This window comes from Leuresthes tenuis, unplaced genomic scaffold, assembly GCF_036924035.1.
Source record: "Leuresthes tenuis unplaced genomic scaffold, fLeuTen1.0.hap1 SCAF_20, whole genome shotgun sequence".
Taxonomy (NCBI): domain Eukaryota; kingdom Metazoa; phylum Chordata; class Actinopteri; order Atheriniformes; family Atherinopsidae; genus Leuresthes; species Leuresthes tenuis.
The window spans coordinates 7,993,160-8,012,019 of record NW_027325374.1 but is presented as its reverse complement, the minus strand read 5'-3'; the positions used below and the strand labels follow the sequence as shown (position 1 = coordinate 8,012,019).

The 18,860-nt window shown below is 43.5% G+C and overlaps 1 protein-coding gene across 4 annotated transcripts; it reads left to right on the top strand.

Moving 5' to 3' along the window:
• Positions 1–1,041: 1,041 nt before the first annotated feature.
• sec24c (SEC24 homolog C, COPII coat complex component) lies at positions 1,042–17,154 on the top strand. Of its 4 annotated transcripts, XM_072373724.1 has the most exons (25): positions 1,042–1,196; positions 2,921–3,099; positions 3,322–3,402; positions 4,031–4,157; positions 5,084–5,250; positions 5,414–6,154; positions 6,241–6,377; positions 7,239–7,307; positions 8,437–8,545; positions 8,737–8,864; positions 9,272–9,410; positions 9,495–9,610; positions 9,958–10,082; positions 10,288–10,479; positions 10,561–10,654; positions 10,848–10,964; positions 11,051–11,221; positions 11,397–11,493; positions 11,585–11,730; positions 11,975–12,113; positions 12,361–12,479; positions 12,715–12,894; positions 14,650–14,835; positions 15,261–15,350; positions 16,450–17,154. In XM_072373724.1, the coding sequence occupies exons 2-25, from the start codon at positions 2,940–2,942 to the stop codon at positions 16,588–16,590; spliced, it is 3,771 nt and encodes a 1,256-aa protein (XP_072229825.1). In that variant the 5' UTR covers positions 1,042–1,196; positions 2,921–2,939; the 3' UTR covers positions 16,591–17,154. The 4 variants fall into 4 exon arrangements, with proteins under 4 accessions (XP_072229825.1, XP_072229827.1, XP_072229826.1 ...); XM_072373726.1 differs by lacking the exon at positions 3,322–3,402; XM_072373725.1 differs by lacking the exon at positions 7,239–7,307.
• Positions 17,155–18,860: the final 1,706 nt, after the last annotated feature.

The window sequence follows — 18,860 nt, the reverse complement described above, 5'->3', positions numbered from 1 at the left end:
GGTTAACTTAAGTTGTTACTGTTTTTCGACACTATTTCATGCAAAATGGCTGGTGTGAGGATTACACCTGAACCACATGGTCCACTGTAAGCACCCATCTAAGACCCTCATGTTTCCATGTTGATGTAGAAATAAAGTACAATGAATTTAAGCTAGTCCTATCTTTGAGGGTGGGACTATATTGACAGTATAATTAATCAGTTCATATGTATTTGGGCCTTTTCTTAAAATTTGACTAGCATACCTCAAACAATTTTTGAGTAATGAAGGAAAATATGTCACAATTGGTCCCAGTCTTCCCTACATGGAGGGATTCTGAAACAATGGGCCCCTGGACGCAGACACACTCAAGGTCTCAAATGTTTCCCACTGAGGCGAAGACACACAGGCTGACACACAAATATAAAAAATTTAAACAAAGAGGATACAATTTGTTATTGTTTCCACTTGTTAAACCTGCAGATGTCCTGCATCCTTTTGGGTGTCTTTATGGTTGTTTAGCTTCTCATTTGGACATTTATGTGTTGTCATTTAACATCCTTTATGTTTTAGTGTTTTTTCCCCCATTTTGTGCTCCTAATATTAAATTAAAAGTGTAATTATTTTGTCTCACATGGGTCAGTTTGTTACTCTTCATAGTTGTTTATTTCTTATTTTGTATATCTTGTGATCATTTGACTTATTGAGTGTTTCATTTGACACCTATCACAGGCCTTTGTTGGTGTCATCTTTTGGTCACTTCCATGTCTTTGTTGACCATTTGTGGCCTTGTCTCTTCATCACTGTGTTACTTATCTATATGTGTAATATTTATGGGATAAGGCAGCCAGGCCACCTGAGCAAATGCCTGGCAGGCTCATTGACTAATATGTCCATCTATGCATAGTTTCGCTAAGTGTGAATGTTTTGGAAACTTCAGATATAAGACAGTTCAATTGTACAGCTCAAATGCAGTTGAACTGCTTTCTTCAACCAGTGCTCGGCAGTGGAGGAGAGCATGGAGGAAGTCGCTGTGCGGTGTCCGGATGTGGACGTGGCACAGCGTTGCAGCAGTTCCGCTGAATGTCCGCTTCTGCTACCGAGAAGGGATTAGTGAGCAACACCCCGGGACGACATCGGCTTCTTAGTTAGTCGGTCACTGGGTTTCACCGTTTGCCACGACAAAGGATAGTCTTACTATTTACACATCTTCGGAGGTATGTTTCAATTTGAGGCGGCTTCATATGTGACATCCTTGCCCGGCTCGACGGTGGTTGTCGGATTTCGCTGCGTCTGCTAATGCTAGCGAATGCTAAAAAGCACGGCTATTAGCTCTCGGAGAAGTAGCTTGAGGTTAATAGCTTAGCCAGTCGGCTAACATCTGCTAGCTCTGGTTATGAAGATCACAGCTGATTCAACCACTGCTGCTGTCATCATGATTCAGGTTGCTAACGTTAGCATGCTAAGTTAGTCCTCGTGTAATTAGAGAAGGATAGATTAAAGAAACCCTGCTGTGTTTTCCCACTTGTTAAACTCCCGACAGTTAACAACACCGTGTTTGAACCAGGTTGTTTTTTGTCTTTGATTGACATGTTATCTTGCTAATGTTAGCCGGCTAGCCAGCTAATTATACTGCGGCACTGCTACGCTCACAGCCTTTCCTCGGTCACACTTGACTTCCGTGTGTTTGGTGCCTCACTTTCTGTCGTCCTATGTGTTTCTACCTCTCAAATATTATCCTTTTTTTAGTAGTTCTTTCTTGTCTGACTATAACCCGGTTTCTGTATCGTGCAGCCGAGGCAGAACAGTCGATGTCGGTCATTTAGCAGGCCTGACTTACTAAATAGCTGTACAGCTCTTGCGATTGTATTTCTCGTTGTGGCACCTACACTGCTGAATTATTCAGGGACCCGCTCGTTTAGCCCATGTTTGTCTGTTAGATGATACTCATCTCTCTATCATATAGATAAGGCCACTCTCCGGAAACCAAGCCTATAAATAACACCGCAGGTGCACATCTGTTAGCAAGGTTACTGTTGACATGTGATATACTGGAGTTGATTGGTTTGTCAAAAGTTACCATTTGTGGTTCTGTCACAGTTAAAGCTTGTAAACTCTGTACCCAGGCAATAACACATTATCAGGTATATAACCCCCTCCTTCAGACCTGGGAAAGTGCTGCATGCAAGGATTTTAAATGTCTGTTTGCTTCCTTATTCTTGGGGTAATTTGGCTTCAGGTTTGGTTGAGCCCAGTCTGGTAGAGTGTCTTTGTTTGTTCCTTTTCATATTAAGCATTTGTTGTTGTCCACCTGTGTAAACTTAAAAGTAAGGACTAATATGAAACCTGTGGGTGTGACCAAGTGAAACCACAAAAAGCCAATAATGCCATAATAATAGTGCCACCACTGAACCAGGAAAGCTTCAGCCGTCACAGGGCTGTGTGGCTTGTGTGACTGCGGGAGCTTAAAGCCTTCGGTCTCAAAGAGTTGTTCTTAACTCTCTGGTTTGTTTGTTCAGGTGACAAACCCTCCTCAGAAATGGTTGTGTTGGGTCTCCATGTGTTTTATATTTGCAAAGAGAAAATACTTATCTTGAAGCCAAAATAAACTGCACTGGACAAAACTTCTTCCAGTACAAGATGGTAGTAATTGTCTTTTCCAAGCAGAGTTGTTATTGCATTTTGTCTGCTGTCCATATTTTGGTCATGACACAAGCAAATGAAGGAAGACTTCCTGGAAATACCGACCATCCACTCAGACTCAAGGAAACCCAACAGCCTTTATCTATACTAGCATCTTTGTCTCAAAGACTTTCACTCTGCACGTGTCCTGTTAGTGCTATGTTGCTCTGAAGCAGTAAACAGGCTAAACAAGCTTAGTTTGAAATGGTGAAATCTATTAACAATTGAGTTTTGATTGTGTCATATTTTTTTAATTCAGATTTAGGGATGAACTGAGGATGAATGTAAACCAGCACACTCCCATGGCCTCTCCGTACGGCCAGCCCCCGCCTGGCTATGGTCAGCCCAGCTATGCTCCCCTGGATGGAGGATACCCTGCTCCGTATGCACCCTACAACGGCCCTGCTTCAGCCTATCAGCCCGGGGCTCCACCACAAGGTAAACGACAGCTCCAAAATAGGAGTACATGCGAGTGACAAAGCCCGTAACCGTGGAGCGTCCCTACCTGCTTCCCACCATGTGATCGCACACGTGTGACGACCACGCAGCACCTGTGCATACTAATCTAAATCTCAGCTGCCCTTTCATTCCTTCATTAAACTTCAGGCATTACACTTCATCTTTGTATATGCCCTCTTTCCCTCTTTTCTTGTATTCCAGGTTATTCTCCTTTCACAAGCTTTCCCTCTAAGGCTGTGGCAGCCAACCCAGTCTCTGACCTCTCCTCTCCTCTTGACTTAGGTAACTGCCTCACCTCTGTTTCTTGCTCATTTCACACTTCATTTGCCCTGCAATGATCTAATCATCTACATATCTGGAGGCATTATTCTCGATGCCTTGTTTCTTTCTCACAATGTGCAACAAAACACCTTTTGAGCCTTAACACCAACATTAACTTTAGCAGCCAACAAGAATTTTAATCGTGTTACTATCTGGCATTTTGATTTGACAGAAACACAAACTGCTCTTTACATGATGAGTCTTCCAAATTAGAATTTTATATCCTGTGGTTTTATGCATTTTTACACACGAACTGTGATAGATTCCTAGCTGCTTTTTTACTGACTTACCAGTAACGACTCATGAAAGTGTCTCATGTCTTGTGGTCACTTTTAGCCTTAATGGGGACATTTGTGTCATGAAACTGACTGACTACCATGTTCTGGCTGTCCTGGTTGCATGATGTGGTCTGTGGTTCTTGCCCCAGGGACAAAACCTTGAAATGTTATCAGTTCAGTCTAAAAATATGTTTGGCCACAGCTGTCGGCTATACTGCACTGATCTAGCCACATCACATAGACTGATGCAGGGTTCTTGACTCTATTAACTGTTATCTTTTGGAAAAGTCATCTCTTTTGCTTTTCTGCAGGTCCTGTCAGAGGTCCTCCCACCTCTGGACCCCCTCCCGTCACCGCACCTCAACAGTATAATCAGTACAGTCACAGTCCAGGGGACATCCAAAATGGACCCCCACCTATGACACAGGCACCACCCAGGTAACATTTGTTGGTTGATTCATCTTTTTTTATATATATATCTGGGTTTTTTTTGTTGTACAATTTATCCAGATTCTTAAGCCTTTACTTAAAAAATTAGAAGGTGGAAGCTCATCTGCTGCTTAAACAGCTCTTAGGCGGTAAGGGTTGCAGTAACAGAGGCAAAATTGTCTGTGTGTAAGTGCAAGCCTGCGTTGCAGAAGTCGCTGCTCTAACCAACGACACTGTCATCACTCAGCTGAGTCCATTACACCGGCTTGATGTAAGCACATACCAATGCTGGGCTGAGTGTCCTCCCTTTATAGACGCCTGTTGCTCTGGCTTGTAATCCAAAATCCAATTGCTGCTGATATTTCGAGTTGTTTCTCTTTGTTTTCTGGGTTATGTACTGTGAAACAGCCAGATGAGCTCATTGGGCTGGAATATTATTCCCCTGTCTGGAACTGCTCCAGAAGACAGTTGATGTCAAGAAGAAAAAGTTAGCGACACTATTTAACATATTAGCTACTTATTTCAAATGTTAATTCTGAGATAGCTTTGTGATTACTGTCCCGTTGATCTGTGTGTTCTGCATGCATTTAACCAGGTTACTGGTAGAGGAATGGCCACATGCAGCAGGATAGTGTTATTTTGAAAGCTTGGCCATCTATTACTGATGAAAGGTGTCACAGAGTCGTGAGACGACGTGGCACTGCGTTGCCTCAACTGTTTCCCACAGTTTGGTTTCATCTTTCGTCCAGCTGCTGTATCACTTTCACTGTATGATGTCATTGCCCCACATATGTATTCATATAAAATGTTTCCCGCATACATGGCCAAGAAATTGTTCACCAGGAAAATTTCAGCTTTGGAAATGAAGTTTTCTTCATCCTGAGCTCTGAATCCAGAAATGATGGTAATTATTTACGTGACATGTGTGTTTGCAGACCTCCTGTGTCTCAGCCGTACAGCCAGGGAGGTATGAACGTGTCAGGACAGCACCCCTCTTATCCACAACACTACGGCCCGACACCCACAATGCAGCAGGTCACAAACCAGATGACTGGGATGCAGATCACGTCTGGACCACCAACACCTGCAGGGCCAGGATATGGTAAATTTGGATGCATTTATCATCTGATATGTAAATTATTTGTGTGAATTGACAATAACCTGCAACATACACACATCTTAGCAAAGGTTTTGATGTTTGTAGTTTTTTTGCGCTCTGTCATTAACTGTAGGGCTCTGAATCACACTGTTTGCTCTCTGTGCAGCTCCACCTCACAGCTCACAGCCTCCCATCAGTACTGCGTACTCGGCTCCACCTCAGAACTCCTATACCCAGGCCCCTCCTCCGATGTCCTCTGCTCCTACCCAGCCACCACCTCCCAGTGGTCCTGCTGCTTCTCAGCAATACTATGGAGGCCCACCTCCTCCTTCCCAACTGCCATTCAACTCTTCTCTTCCCCCTACCTCTCAGCAGCAGTTCACCTCTTCTGTTCCACCACCTCCTTCTCAGCAAACCTTTCCTCCCTCCTCCTACGCTGGTTCTGTGCCCCCACCCGGTCAAATGACTGCTCCCCCAGTTTCCCAGGCACAGCAGTCTTTCCCTCCATCTCAGCCCCCTTTCTCCTCCGCACCTCCACCTGTTAGCCAACCTCCCTTCGCCACAGGCCCACCTCCGCCTGCCCAAGGCTCCTTCCAACCTCAGGCATCTCCACCATCCTCTCAGCCTGGGTCTTTTCCACCTCTTGGGCCTCCTCCCACCTCAGCCGCCTCCGGCCAGTACTCTGGCCCCATGGCACCACAACAGCAACCCCCTCCATCCCAACCATCCCCCTACCACTCAGGGCCACCTCCTCCCAGAGCTCAGATGCCCCCTACGTCCATGGCTCAGAGCAATCACCTGCCTCCAGGACCACAGGGCCCACCAGGCCCACCAGGCCCCCCTGGGCCCATGCAGCAGCTGCCTCCTCAGCCTGGGATGCAAGCAGGATACCCCCCTCAACAGAATGGTGAGAAGACTGTATCTATAAATTCGAGCTAAAGAAACAACAGTTTATTTTCTCCACTGCTCAGCTGTTTTTTTTGTCTTCTCCAGGTGCGTTCGGGCAGGTAAGAAGCCCTCAGCCGGGTTATGCAGGTCCTTATCCCGGACAACCAAACTATGGAGCACCGGCACCAGCTCCTGCTCCAGCTGCACAGAAAAGACTTGACCCAGATGCCATTCCGAGCCCGGTAAGCAAGTTGAATGCATATACTGTTCCTCTGAAAATGTTTTGGTTTCTTTCATAACTCCCGCTGACCTCTGATCACTTTTATACAGAAACGAGTTTGTGACACTGAGCTTCATTATATTGAGAGGTGTACCTGTCCTCCTCGTGTTTGTGGAGGATAGAAAATTAAAAATATCTCTCAATACTTTGTTGTCCAGAATAAAAGCACCTTTAACTATGGCGTAGTTGATGAAAATATGGTATTGAAGTTGCTTATTTCTGATTTCAGTAACATGTGTCATCATCTGAGTCTGTCTCTGCTTATGACAAATCTCATGTGTAACATTATCACATAACTAAAGCCATATAGAAAGGTAATTGTTATAGGTTTTAGGTCAGTTTTGTTGTTTAGTTCACGTTGCAGTTTAATAAGAGTAGTAAGAGTGAATATTTGCAAGTGAATCATCTCTGTAGTCTTATCCACACTTTCTCACACTTACCTGTTCAAATATTAAAAATAACTGCAACAAGTATTCGTTTACTCAGCTTGGGACATCACATTACATCCCCCACTAATGGTGTATATTCCCGTGCTGTTGGAACCTTTTTATAGTCGTCGTTTTCAAATGGAAATATTTAGCATGTTTGTTGGGCTGCTGCTCAGTTTAAAGCTACTTGCACTTGACTGTCAAACTCTACAACACCACTAACCTTTAACCGATACTACTGAGCAGTTTCTGCCTTAACAACAACAGTTCTGCCTACTGCTCAGCAGTCTAGCTGTGGTTTTGTCTTCTCTCGCTCCTTTTTTTTTTTTAATCTTTTCATTCTTTGTATTTATTTATTTTGTCTTGATTTGCTGGACAAACTGTTGAATGTAAAGCAAGCATCTGACATGCCGGCAGTGCAGAAGTCGAGACATAGAATAGATCCAGATGCTATCCCCAGCCCAGTAAGTTTCCTGTGTGCCTGTCTCTGTCTCATCCTGTCCTCTCTGCCTGATTGCACTAACTCCTCCTCCTCCTCACCCCTCAAAGCCAGCATAATATCCCTTTTCACAATGCCCATTTAAGGTGGAATTATTGCTCCTTTGTTTCACATACCCGTCTTGTTAAGTTGCATTCGCGAGCTGAAATTACGTCTTTGTGTATATGTAGGGAAGAGCCGATGTGGCGGAATACAGGATGTGTATTTTGCATCGACATAGCAAAACTATGTGAAAATGGCCGCTGTTAAAGTTAAGCTCCTTTTCAAAATGGATTGGCCATAGGACTGAAATATACACCGATTAGCCAAAACATGAAAACCACGGACAGGTGAAACAAGTAACTCTGCTCATTTCGTGGCACGGACATTTTTAACAGGGAAAAGCTGCATTCTGGCATTTACATGCATGTCTGCCTTCTTGTACCTCTTGAAGTCATTAAGGAACATGTTCTAGCTCTGTCTTATCACCGCAAGATCTGAGTTGTAAAGCAACTGATTGGAAAATGACTCGGACGGTTTAAGTCTCCACCGGCCTCCTGGCGAATGATCTTGTGTTGTCTGTCTTCTCACTCTTGGCAAGAAAGGACTTCCCAAAATGTATTTTTCAAGTGAATTCAATAACCACCTCAACATGAGCTAGATGTCGTAACTCTCGCCCACATTTTAGTGCAGCTTTTGTTAGCTTCTGAGAACTTCAGTCAGTCATCAGAAAGCTTTGGCAGCCTTCGCTCTCTTTAATTCTCTCCCCTTGCCCTGCATGCTTGCTTACAGCATTTGACCTGCCCTTGTTTTCATATGTGAAGGCATGTCTCTTAAAATCCTGCCTCATTTCTTTAGGTTTTCACTTGGTTTTGTTAACACTTTTTGTCGTGCGTTTGAAAACATCTCAAGCATGAATCTGTGCCATGCATCACCTTCACTGTGAAACTTTAGCCTACAGATGTTGACGTTCTTAGTCTGCATGTGCAAAGTTTTGTGCTGCATGGATGTTAAATGTTCCTGTAGACTTTAAGAACTGGGCTGGGACAATATGTAACATATGCTTGAGACTGTGGGCTAAGTAGGCTAATTCTTCATCCCTTCACTTTATTTAGATCCAGGTAATAGAGGATGACAAGGCTAAGACCAGCGAGCCATTCACCACAGGGGTCAGGGGTCAAGCCCCACCACTGGTCACCACCAACTTTCAGGTCAAAGATCAAGGTCTGTTCTTCTTCTTAACATCCAAAGCTGGCACTTTTCTCACATGAGCTCAACGGATATCAGAGCATAAGATGACTTTGTTGAAACATTTAGTTAGTGATAATTGAAAAGAGTGAAGGGCTTGCCTTTAATCTGAATAAGGTATCCTGTTTGTGCGGTAACATTAATGGAGTGATTGTGTCTGTGTGTAGGGAATGCCAGTCCCAGCTTTATTCGCTGTACGGCCTACAATGTGCCTTGCACAGCCGATATGGCCAAGCAGTCTCAGGTGCCGCTGGCTGCTGTCATCAAGCCCCTCGCCACGCTGCCGCTCGATGAGGTGAGTGACGCCCCCCCCACTCCTTTCCACTGTCTCCTTTATGTTGTAAAGTCTGGTTGGACGTGGCTGGTCTTCTCTCATCTGCTGCTGTTGCAGTATGACATAAGGAAGGTCTGTTTCACAGTGCAGCAGTCTCCTCTGCTGTAACAGCTGGACAGTTTTCTCTCGTAGTTTTTGTCTGTGGGATGTTGCCTCATGCTTTTCTCAATCCTAACAAGTATCCATCTGAACTGGACTGGGTTTTTTTTGTTGCATCATTTGGCAGTTATGGGGGGAAGTGGGTGTATATTTTCGTAATTCTTCCATTCTTTTAGATGAAGCCACACTTGTTTATAGCATATTTGAATCACGTTTGTAAGCCTGAGATTTCCAGATGAGTATAAGATGTTGACTGAACCTCTTGTCAGACCCCACCATACCTCGTGGACCACGGCGAGTCTGGTCCGATCCGCTGCAACAGATGCAAGGCCTACATGTGTCCGTACATGCAGTTCATAGAGGGAGGTCGCCGCTTCCAGTGTGGGTTCTGCAGCTGTGTCACAGAGGGTGAGTGTGTGGCTGTGTTGATGTGAAAACATTCAGACAAGCTCACTGTATTGATGTTATGCTATTGTCCTTTTTTCCCCACAGTGCCTCCACATTACTTCCAGCATTTGGACCACACTGGTAAGAGGGTGGACTGCTACGATCGGCCGGAGCTGTCGATGGGCAGCTATGAGTTCCTGGCCACCGTCGACTATTGTAAGGTAAGATGTCAGATGGAAGTGGTTTGAAACCACCTTTATCTCGATTGGGCTCAGAGTCAACGACTGCCAAAATTATTTCATAAGCTGTGTTTTGGTGTTGTTGTGGTCTTATAGAAGACTGTTTGTGTACCTATGAACAAAAAGAGCACGTCCGGTGACATATTAATGCTTTGGGAACCTGATTACTAAACTGTGGCTGTGTCTTAAGTCATATCTATAAGATACACATTAAGATGGGTTTATGGTTAGGGTTGGAATTCGGTTACAGTTAGATAGGAAAAGTTTATATGTGTGGATCGTATGTTCCAGTTTTTTACACTTTTTATGCCTGTTCTTGCCACGAACAGAACAACAAGCTTCCACAACCTCCAGCCTTCATCTTCCTGATCGATGTATCCTACAATGCTGTGAAGAGCGGCATGGTCAGCATAGTGTGCCAGGAACTCAAAAGCCTGCTGGACCACCTGCCAAGGTACTCAAACACCTATATGAACAAGACTGAATGAATGATCGGTAAGAAGCAGGGGGGGAAAAGAGCATTCTGGAGAGAAAAGGAAAATACGGGGGAGAATGAAAAGATGATTCAAAACATTTCCTCACCCAAGGTTTTATCTGCTGACCTCATGCTCTGCAATATTTACGTTTCTCCTTCTTTTTCTCCCCTCTTCTGAATTCAGGGAAAACCCAGAAATGGACTCTGTGGTGCGGGTGGGTTTTGTCACCTACAACAAGGTTTTGCACTTCTACAATGTGAAGGCGAGCCTGGCGCAGCCCCAGATGCTGGTGGTGTCGGACGTTTCGGATATGTTTGTGCCCCTGCTTGACGGCTTTCTGGTCAACGTAAACGAAAGCCGGCAAGTTATCGAGAGGTAGGTAGACGTGAAGCAGGCGTTCACATATAAACGAGACACGTTGATTTGGTTTCATGACACATTATTTATGTTACTCAGTTTGCTGGATCAGATCCCAGAGATGTTTGCAGACACGAGGGAGACTGAGACGGTCTTTGGACCCGTCATCCAGGCAGGCCTGGAGGCACTGAAGGTAAAGAGGGTGTTGGGTTAGTTTGAGGATAAATAAAACCGTAACCAATGTTTTTTTTTTTTTAAGTGAATTTACTTAGAAATGCAGTTGAGATGGCATGGGTAGATGTTCTTCCATCTGAATGCACAGCAGGATGTTTGTAGTGTTGCTCATGTGGCAGCTGATCTGATGTTGCTTTCTCTCATGTCCGCAGGCTGCTGACTGTGCAGGGAAGCTGTTTGTGTTTCACACCTCTCTGCCCATCGCGGAGGCTCCTGGGAAACTAAAGAACAGAGAAGACAAGAAATTGATTGGGACAGACAAAGAGAAGGTAAACACGAGCGCAGCCAGGGGTAATTTTGTGCTCCGGCTGTTGTTGTTATTCCACACTCACTCCTCTTCTTCTGTCTTCCACAGTCTCTGTTTCAGCCGCAGGTTGGTTTCTACAACAGCCTGGCTAAGGAGTGTGTCGCACAGGGCTGTTGTGTGGATCTTTTCCTCTTCCCTAATCAGTATGTGGATGTTGCGACATTAGGAGTGGTTCCTGTCTCCACTGGAGGGTCAATCTACAAATACACCTACTTCCAGGTGAGCAAAAGTCTCCCTCCTCCTCTCTCACACTCAGTGCACATCTGCACCATTTATATGTAGGCAGTCTTATCAAGGAGATTATTGTTCGCAGTTTATGGAGTTTTATTTACTATATAATGCTATTGTGTAGCTTTTGATGCTCTGAAATAGCAATGTGTTCTCTCCATCCCAGGCTCAGTCAGATCAGGAGCGATTCCTGATGGACCTCAGACGAGACATTCAGAAACCAGTCGGCTTTGATGCCGTTATGAGGGTCCGAACCAGCACAGGTAAGATTCCAGCAGCGCAAAGCAAAACATATTTAATCCAGGCTGAGAGATGCAGCTTGAGACAAACGAGTCCCCCTTTTCCATCCCTCAGGTATCCGAGCGACAGACTTCTTCGGCTCGTTTTACATGAGTAACACCACCGACGTGGAGCTGGCAGGTTTGGACTGTGACAAGGTCATCACTGTTGAGTTCAAACACGATGACAAGCTCAGCGAGGAGACGGGGGCGCTCATGCAGGTGCGCTTATTGAGTAGAAATCTTCTTCATGCTTTCAAATCAGTTTTTTTAGGGGAACTTTAGTGCTGAAAAGTCACCTGATCTGACTTAAGGTCACTCAGGTAATTGGTGCTAAATTGAATCGTTTGTAGAAAGATGGAATGGCAGCCAGCAGGATTTGAAGGACTCTGAACCGGAACTATAGAAGCAAAACTTAAACGCAGCAGATGTTTATTTGTTAATGTTCGTTTCCCTGTTTCTGCAGTGTGCCGTTCTGTACACGAGCTGCAGCGGTCAGCGGCGTCTCCGCATTCACAACATGTCGGTCAACTGCTGCTCTCAGCTGGCTGACCTTTACCGCAACTGCGAGACAGACACAATCATCAACTTCCTCTCCAAATACGGTGAGTTTTTTGGTTCACCGTCAGCAGTGTTGGTTTAAATCATGGCTCAAAGACAAACGGAACTCCAACTAGGTGTGAGTGGAGAATTAAACGAGGAAATTAGAGCAATAGAAAGCTGTGGTCGCACTTGATCGTTTGTTTGCAATGCAAACAACTGCTTATTTTATCCAGTTATTGGTTTATTAGTTTGTTCATGAATTGTTCAAAGTTCTCTGAGTAATTGTGTTCATATGTTCATGTCTTGCAGCTTTCCGTGGCATCTTAACCAACCCCACAAAGGCAGTGAGAGACACTCTGGTTAACCAGTGTGCTCAGATTCTGGCTTGCTATAGAAAGAACTGTGCTAGTCCTTCATCTGCTGGTCAGGTACTGGAAGAATCAGCCCATATACTACCAAGACCACCAAAAGTGCATGTAGTTTACATAAAAAATGTCAATTATATGTTAATTAATAATAATTGTTATTGCTATAAGATTTCTGACTCCTTTTGTTGACAGAGATCTTCATAAGAGTCACAAGTCAGACTCGGTTGACAAGTTTAACTTTATCCCTATTTGCATGTTGTTTGGAAAGGTTATTTTTGGCATCTTGTTTTTCCAGCTGATTCTCCCAGAATGCATGAAGCTGCTCCCCGTTTATCTGAACTGTGTGCTGAAAAGTGACGTGCTGCTGCCAGGAGCCGACGTCTCGTTGGACGACAGGGCCTACCTCAGGCAGCTGATCAGCTGCATGGACGTCTCCGAGACCCACGTCTTTTTCTACCCTCGCCTGCTGCCGCTGGTGAGACCACAAAGACTTTGTCTCATGGTGTTCTCCTGCGGACCCTTCGGTCACAAAAAGCTGATAAAACCTTGGAGGAATCTAATGGTGGAATCAACTCGTGGTTAATTTTTTAGATGAGCCCTGAATCCCAGAACAAACAAAAGGGTCCATATTGCTGTGCTTGTAATGAGGACACACTTTGCCCGTATAAAATGATTTTACAGAGATGAGACTCATATCAGATTTTCACTGACAGAAATTCTTTTGAGCAGACTCAAAGCATATATTTATAATTCCTTCAGTTTTCTTTGCACACATTAATTTAAACCAGCTGTTTACTGATTAAAATCTTGATTAAAGAGAATAAAAAAACAAAAATTATACAAGTAAACAGCATTAGTCCTCCAATTTTTGAGCAATCTGTCCTCCAGCAGTGAACTAAACCTCTCACATGGGGAAAAAACGTCCGAGCACAAGGCTCGGTGTATATCTTCGGCCGTTTATTGAAGATTAGCAGCCATTGTAGCGAGCCATGTGGGGGTTGCACAGACATAGGGAGATGGTTCACGCTGGAGAGTCACGTCCAAGTTCGGGTCCAGTTGCGGATAGACCTAAAAGAGCTGCAAACCAGAATGCGTAATGTGTCTGTCAGAGTAAAGCCCTGGCATTACTGTCACTGAAGAGGAGATGAGCAGTAGCTATGATGATGTAGGTGCAAAACAGGAGTTCAGAGAGTTTAGTCTCATTCATTAGTTGCACCTGTACAGTGACTGCTTCCAGGTCTGCTTCAGGCTGAGTAAGGAGCAATTTGAGATGTGATAAAAGAGGGAACAAGCACGCTGATTTAATTAAAAGCCTTTAGCGAAAGAGATGCAAAAAGAGCATGAATATCTGTCAAATGTGATCATTTTAGCAGGTGTAACAAACCATGAGATTAATTTGAGAACCATTATAATGTCATAGACTGGTGGAATTAAATAGTTGATTTATGATTAAAGATTCTGAAATAAAGCTGTTCTACCCAAACTTATGTCCTCATAGAAAAGATCCATCAAACCAGAGTGAAAACAGTTCATAGGAACACGCTGTCACACCCAAAGGACACTTTCATATTTTAATATTCATTTGTCAACAGTGTTTTATTAAGAATTTGGCGAGGTCTCGTATACAAAAACCTTTCAAAACATCTGTTTAAAAAAGAAATGCATGCTTGTTGTGATAATCGAGGTATGGGCGGCGGTAAATGTTAAGAAAAAAGACTGACTGCAACTAAGGCTTGTCTGGGAAATGATGCCATTCATTCAGTGCTTGGAGATAGAGGCGTGTCCAGTGGGAATCGAAGCTCTTGGGTGCCTGCTTGTGTACGCTGCAAAAAAAACGGAGTCATGGTAATCTCACTGCTTTGTTGTTGAGCGACGCCTTCAATGAAAGCAAAACTCGCTCATTAATCAGCGGCACTTAGAAAATGAACACGCATCACTGTTTATGACAGTGGAGCCAAAGAGCTGGAAAAAAAGACATATTCTCTTTAAAAATCATTAAAATGATTGTAAATGTCAGTCTCAGCAACTTTTCAACAAGTTTTTATGATTTTTTTTTTCCCCTTGAAGAGGAATTGTGGTCCTAACATAAAATGACCACACTGTTTATCCATATACTCACCTGAAATTTGATTGGTCTTCATTAACTAGAAGAATATGTTGGGCTTAAATGTGCCGTTTGATCAGTAGATGGCATCACGTTGAATTCATGATTTCTCCTCAACCTTTTTAGATGAAGCTGGAGAGCGGTTCGTTGCCTGTGGCAGTGAGGGACTCTGAGGAGAGGTTGTCAAAGGGCGGAGTTTACCTCCTGGAGACGGGTCTCCACCTCTTCCTGTGGGTGGGAGCTAGCGTTCAGCAGGAGCTGCTCCTCAACGTCTTTGGCACACCGAGCTTCAGCCAGATCGATTCAAATCTGGTGAGGGAAAACATATCCGCCCCACAGATGGTTTGTTCCGCTTAGCCCACTGAGCCACTGCTGGTGGTTTAAAGCTGGATTGTGTCTGAGGGAAGACAAATTGAATCACCTTCGTCTCTCCAGCAGCGACTTCACTGTAGAACAAAAACTTTAGCTTTGGGTTAAATGGGCAGAGTTGAAAGAGGCCAAATGAGTGCTGGTTCTCGATTATTTTATGACTTGACATGATTTTTAGTGGCTGAAACACTTTAAATCTGTTTAGAAATGTTTCTAATTTATAGTTATATGAACAAGAAATGTTTCTATCATGCTGTCTTAGTAGTTTTATTCTTTTTCTTCTAATGAAATATTGATCGCTTTGTCCCAGATTTGATCAGCACCCTTGGCAGAGATTTGTCCCTGAGTGTTGCTTCTCTGTGTTTCAGACAAGTCTGCCCGTTCTGGACAACCCCTTCTCTCAGAGACTTCGAGAGATCATTGACTCCTTCAGAGCACAGCGGTCGCGATACATGAAGGCAAGCTTTCTGTTGTCCTTATCACCTCTCTGAGGCCTTTCTACGCTTTTAGTCCAGCCCTGTTATATGTTCTCTCCAGGGCTGGGCGTCTTGATTTCTGTTCATTCATTTCCGATCAACTTAGATCGACTGAAAATGTATCTAGATACATATTTTTAGAAATCCACAAAAACTTCTCTTACTTTAACAGAAATGTACTGAAAATGTTTTTTTTTTCCCCTAACGAGTAAAAGAAATACAAGTATTTTTGAATCTTATATGAGCTCTGAGAACTTGGTTCAAGCGTTCATTTCGATCAGGTTTGATGTCTCGAACTCTGTGTTCAGGTTTATCAAACGATCTGTCAGATGGCACAAGCTCATTCAAAATGCAGAAGCCAGCATTGGAGCATATTACTTTGCTAATTAAATCCTGCCATTGGCTCGCTGTACCACACAAAATAACCTCGAAGGTAGTACATACCTTGCAAGGGCCTCCTTGCAAGTCTCTGACTCTGTAACCTGAGGACGTCTCTCAGGTTATCAGGTGATGCTCTCATAAGTTTTTGTGTTGATTCAGTTTATTGTAGCAAAAACAATGTAGCATACCTGTTTCTGTAGGTTCTTATCTACTGGAATGGGCTTCGGTACTTTTTCTTCCACAACTGACTGGTTTACACACAATATGTGTTTCCCTCACATGAACATAACCGTGGCAACGCACTAATATCGATGAATTAGTGGGGCACTGATCTTGTTTCCCTCTAAGTGGACGGTCTCTATAAGAGATGATTGGAGATGGCGAGCAACAGCTGTGGCACGATTTAGTGAAGCAGGTGACACTGGCCGAGATAATTCTGCATCAATGTTGGCGTGGAACTATTGGCATTTATTCTGATGCACTTATTTTTTTCCTGTTCTCCATGTGCATGTTCTGACCCAAGTGAGACTTCATCTCAGTCCGTAGATGATAATTGAACAACCTCGTCAGTCAGTGACTTTGGTGAAAAGTTGTTCTACTTGGATATCCTTTTGATTCCCGTTCTGTGGACACATGCAGGTGTTGCGTCTTCAGATGTGGTGCCAAACCCTGCTCACCTCCTCTCCCCTCTGTCTTGCAGCTGATGGTGGTGAAACAGGAAGACCGAGCCGAGCTGATATTCAAGCACTTCTTAGTGGAGGATAAGAGCGCCAGCGGGGGAGCGTCATATGTAGACTTCTTGTGTCACATGCACAAGGAGATCCGCCAGCTTCTCAGCTAGGCCTCGAGATATCCCACCTTCACTTATGAGCACCACCATATACACACACCTACACCCACCCTGGTCACCTTTGACCCTCCCTTGTGAAAGAAGGCGCTTTATCCCCCCAAACCTAACAAACTAAATCTCTCCTTGCTGTCTGTCAGCTGAGCACCAGAGACCAGCTGGCAGATCACATCACGTGTGACAGCATGTGAGAGTGTGTGTGTGTGTGTGTGTGTGTGAGTGTGTGTGAGAGAGAAAAAGAGATTGTGGATGTGATGTTAGTTAAGCTTTACTCTGCCTCAGACCTGCTCCCGCACAGCAGGAGCAGAATAACTGACGAGGAAGGGTAATGTATATACACAAGTGAACCATTATGTATGCAACAGACTGAGAGACTGCTGATGTTAACTGTAGTTCTTGTACTGTCTGTACTTACTAGCACTGAAAGTTTTTTTTTTTTTTTTTTTTGGATTCATTAACGACTCGAATAGCAAACACTTTTTATAAGATTGAATCCCGATAAAGTGACGAACATCTATGTATGAAAATGGAATTAAATAAATGCTGTTCTGTCTCTTATCCACTTTAATCTTGGCCTTAGTACCCGCTCCCCATGCTGCTCCAATCATCCATAATGTGCGTGTGTGTTTGTTTTCACATGTAAGGATTAGCGGCCATTTGCCCCGTTTTTTTTTTTTAAATCTCCCTCTGTGTCTCCAGGTGCAAACGTGTGATTTAAAGTCCATCTCAGACTGGACTGGGATGACCTCTTTAATGCAGAAAACATTTAGATAGCTTATCAAGTGAGTATCGTAAGATGAAAAATCTGTTTTCAGTGTGCACTCAACTGAAAATGAGTCTGCTGCATAAGAGCGATTAGTAATTGCACGCGTCAGAGTGGTTTGAATCGGGTTTCTTTTTGGATTCTGACTAACCACGTGCATCTCAGATTACCGTCATGAGAAAGAGTCGGATTAATTTAAAAGTCTGAGGCATTGGAGCTTTTCTCTTCAATACCACAGTGATGGAAATTCCTCTCCTGATGAGTTTATGTGAACAAATGTCGATGATGTGTAGTGCTGCAGACTTTATATTAATCGGAGGAGTTGATGTCCGACATGAGCACAGAACGACAGCTAGAGGAGTGAAGGTTTGAAAAGTCTCCGCACTGAAGAGCTGAAAAGCTGTTCAGTGTGTAAATAAAAAATCTATAATCTGTACAGAAGTAATAGATAAGAATTTTAAAGACCTGCCTGAGCAGCTGTGGTCATTTGAAGGTTTCGCTGTCACAGATCTAAAAATCATGGCTTTCACTGAAGAGGGAATGATGGGCTTTTTGATATGTTTGTGTGTGTGTGTGTGTGTGTGTGTGTGAGGCGTGTGTGTGAATGTGGGGTCGGTCCTGGTGAATTTCTCCCGGGGAACAGAGGGATCAGCCAACACACACATTAGGTTTTGAGGTTAGGTTCGGTCTTCATTTATCACTTTCTGTTCTTTTTTTTTTTTTTTTTTTTTTTTTTTTTTTTTAACTATGTGACTTTGTGTTCGGTGTGTGTGTGTGTGTGTGTGCGCAGCCCTCTGTTCCGTCTTTATGTTTGCTGATTCTGATTGACCCACCGTCTGGACTGTAACCTTATTTTCTGTTCCTTTTTCTTTGATTCTTCTTTTTTTTTTCATTGCCTTCTGGGACTGCTAATAAAATGATTGTTAAAAATGAAGTAACTGAATCTTTATTCTCACTTTCATGAAGCTTTTTGTCCTCATTGCAGAATTTCTAACCACAAAAAAACACGTTCTGTTCATATTGCTCCACGCATCCAGTTTTAACCCGTTTTTTTTTTTTAACTTCCTCTTGTTAGTAGTTCTGCTGACGGATTATGTTTTAAATTGGATTTGGGAAAGTACTCTGTTCAGTTTGAGGGCAGTTTTGTGGAGCACAGCATTGAGAAATTACACCTTAAATTTCTCTCCTCTGCTGAAGCTGACGCTGCTCCCAAAGCTGATTTCACGAACCCTTTAGAATTTTATATATTTTTTTGCAGATGTTGCAGAAATCAAGTTACACAATAAGACAAAATGTTACACCCTGCACAAATGTTATACGAAAGATGGAACTTCTAATATTGGCTGTTCATTTTAAGATTAAAGGAAAGCCAAAGTATAATGTTGACAGCCGAATGACTTTTTAGCTGTCAACATTAGACTTCTGAGAACCTGATTTAAAAAGAGCTGTTGTTGCTCTTCAGACTGTAAAAGATTTCAGAACCATCTGTACAGAGTTTGGA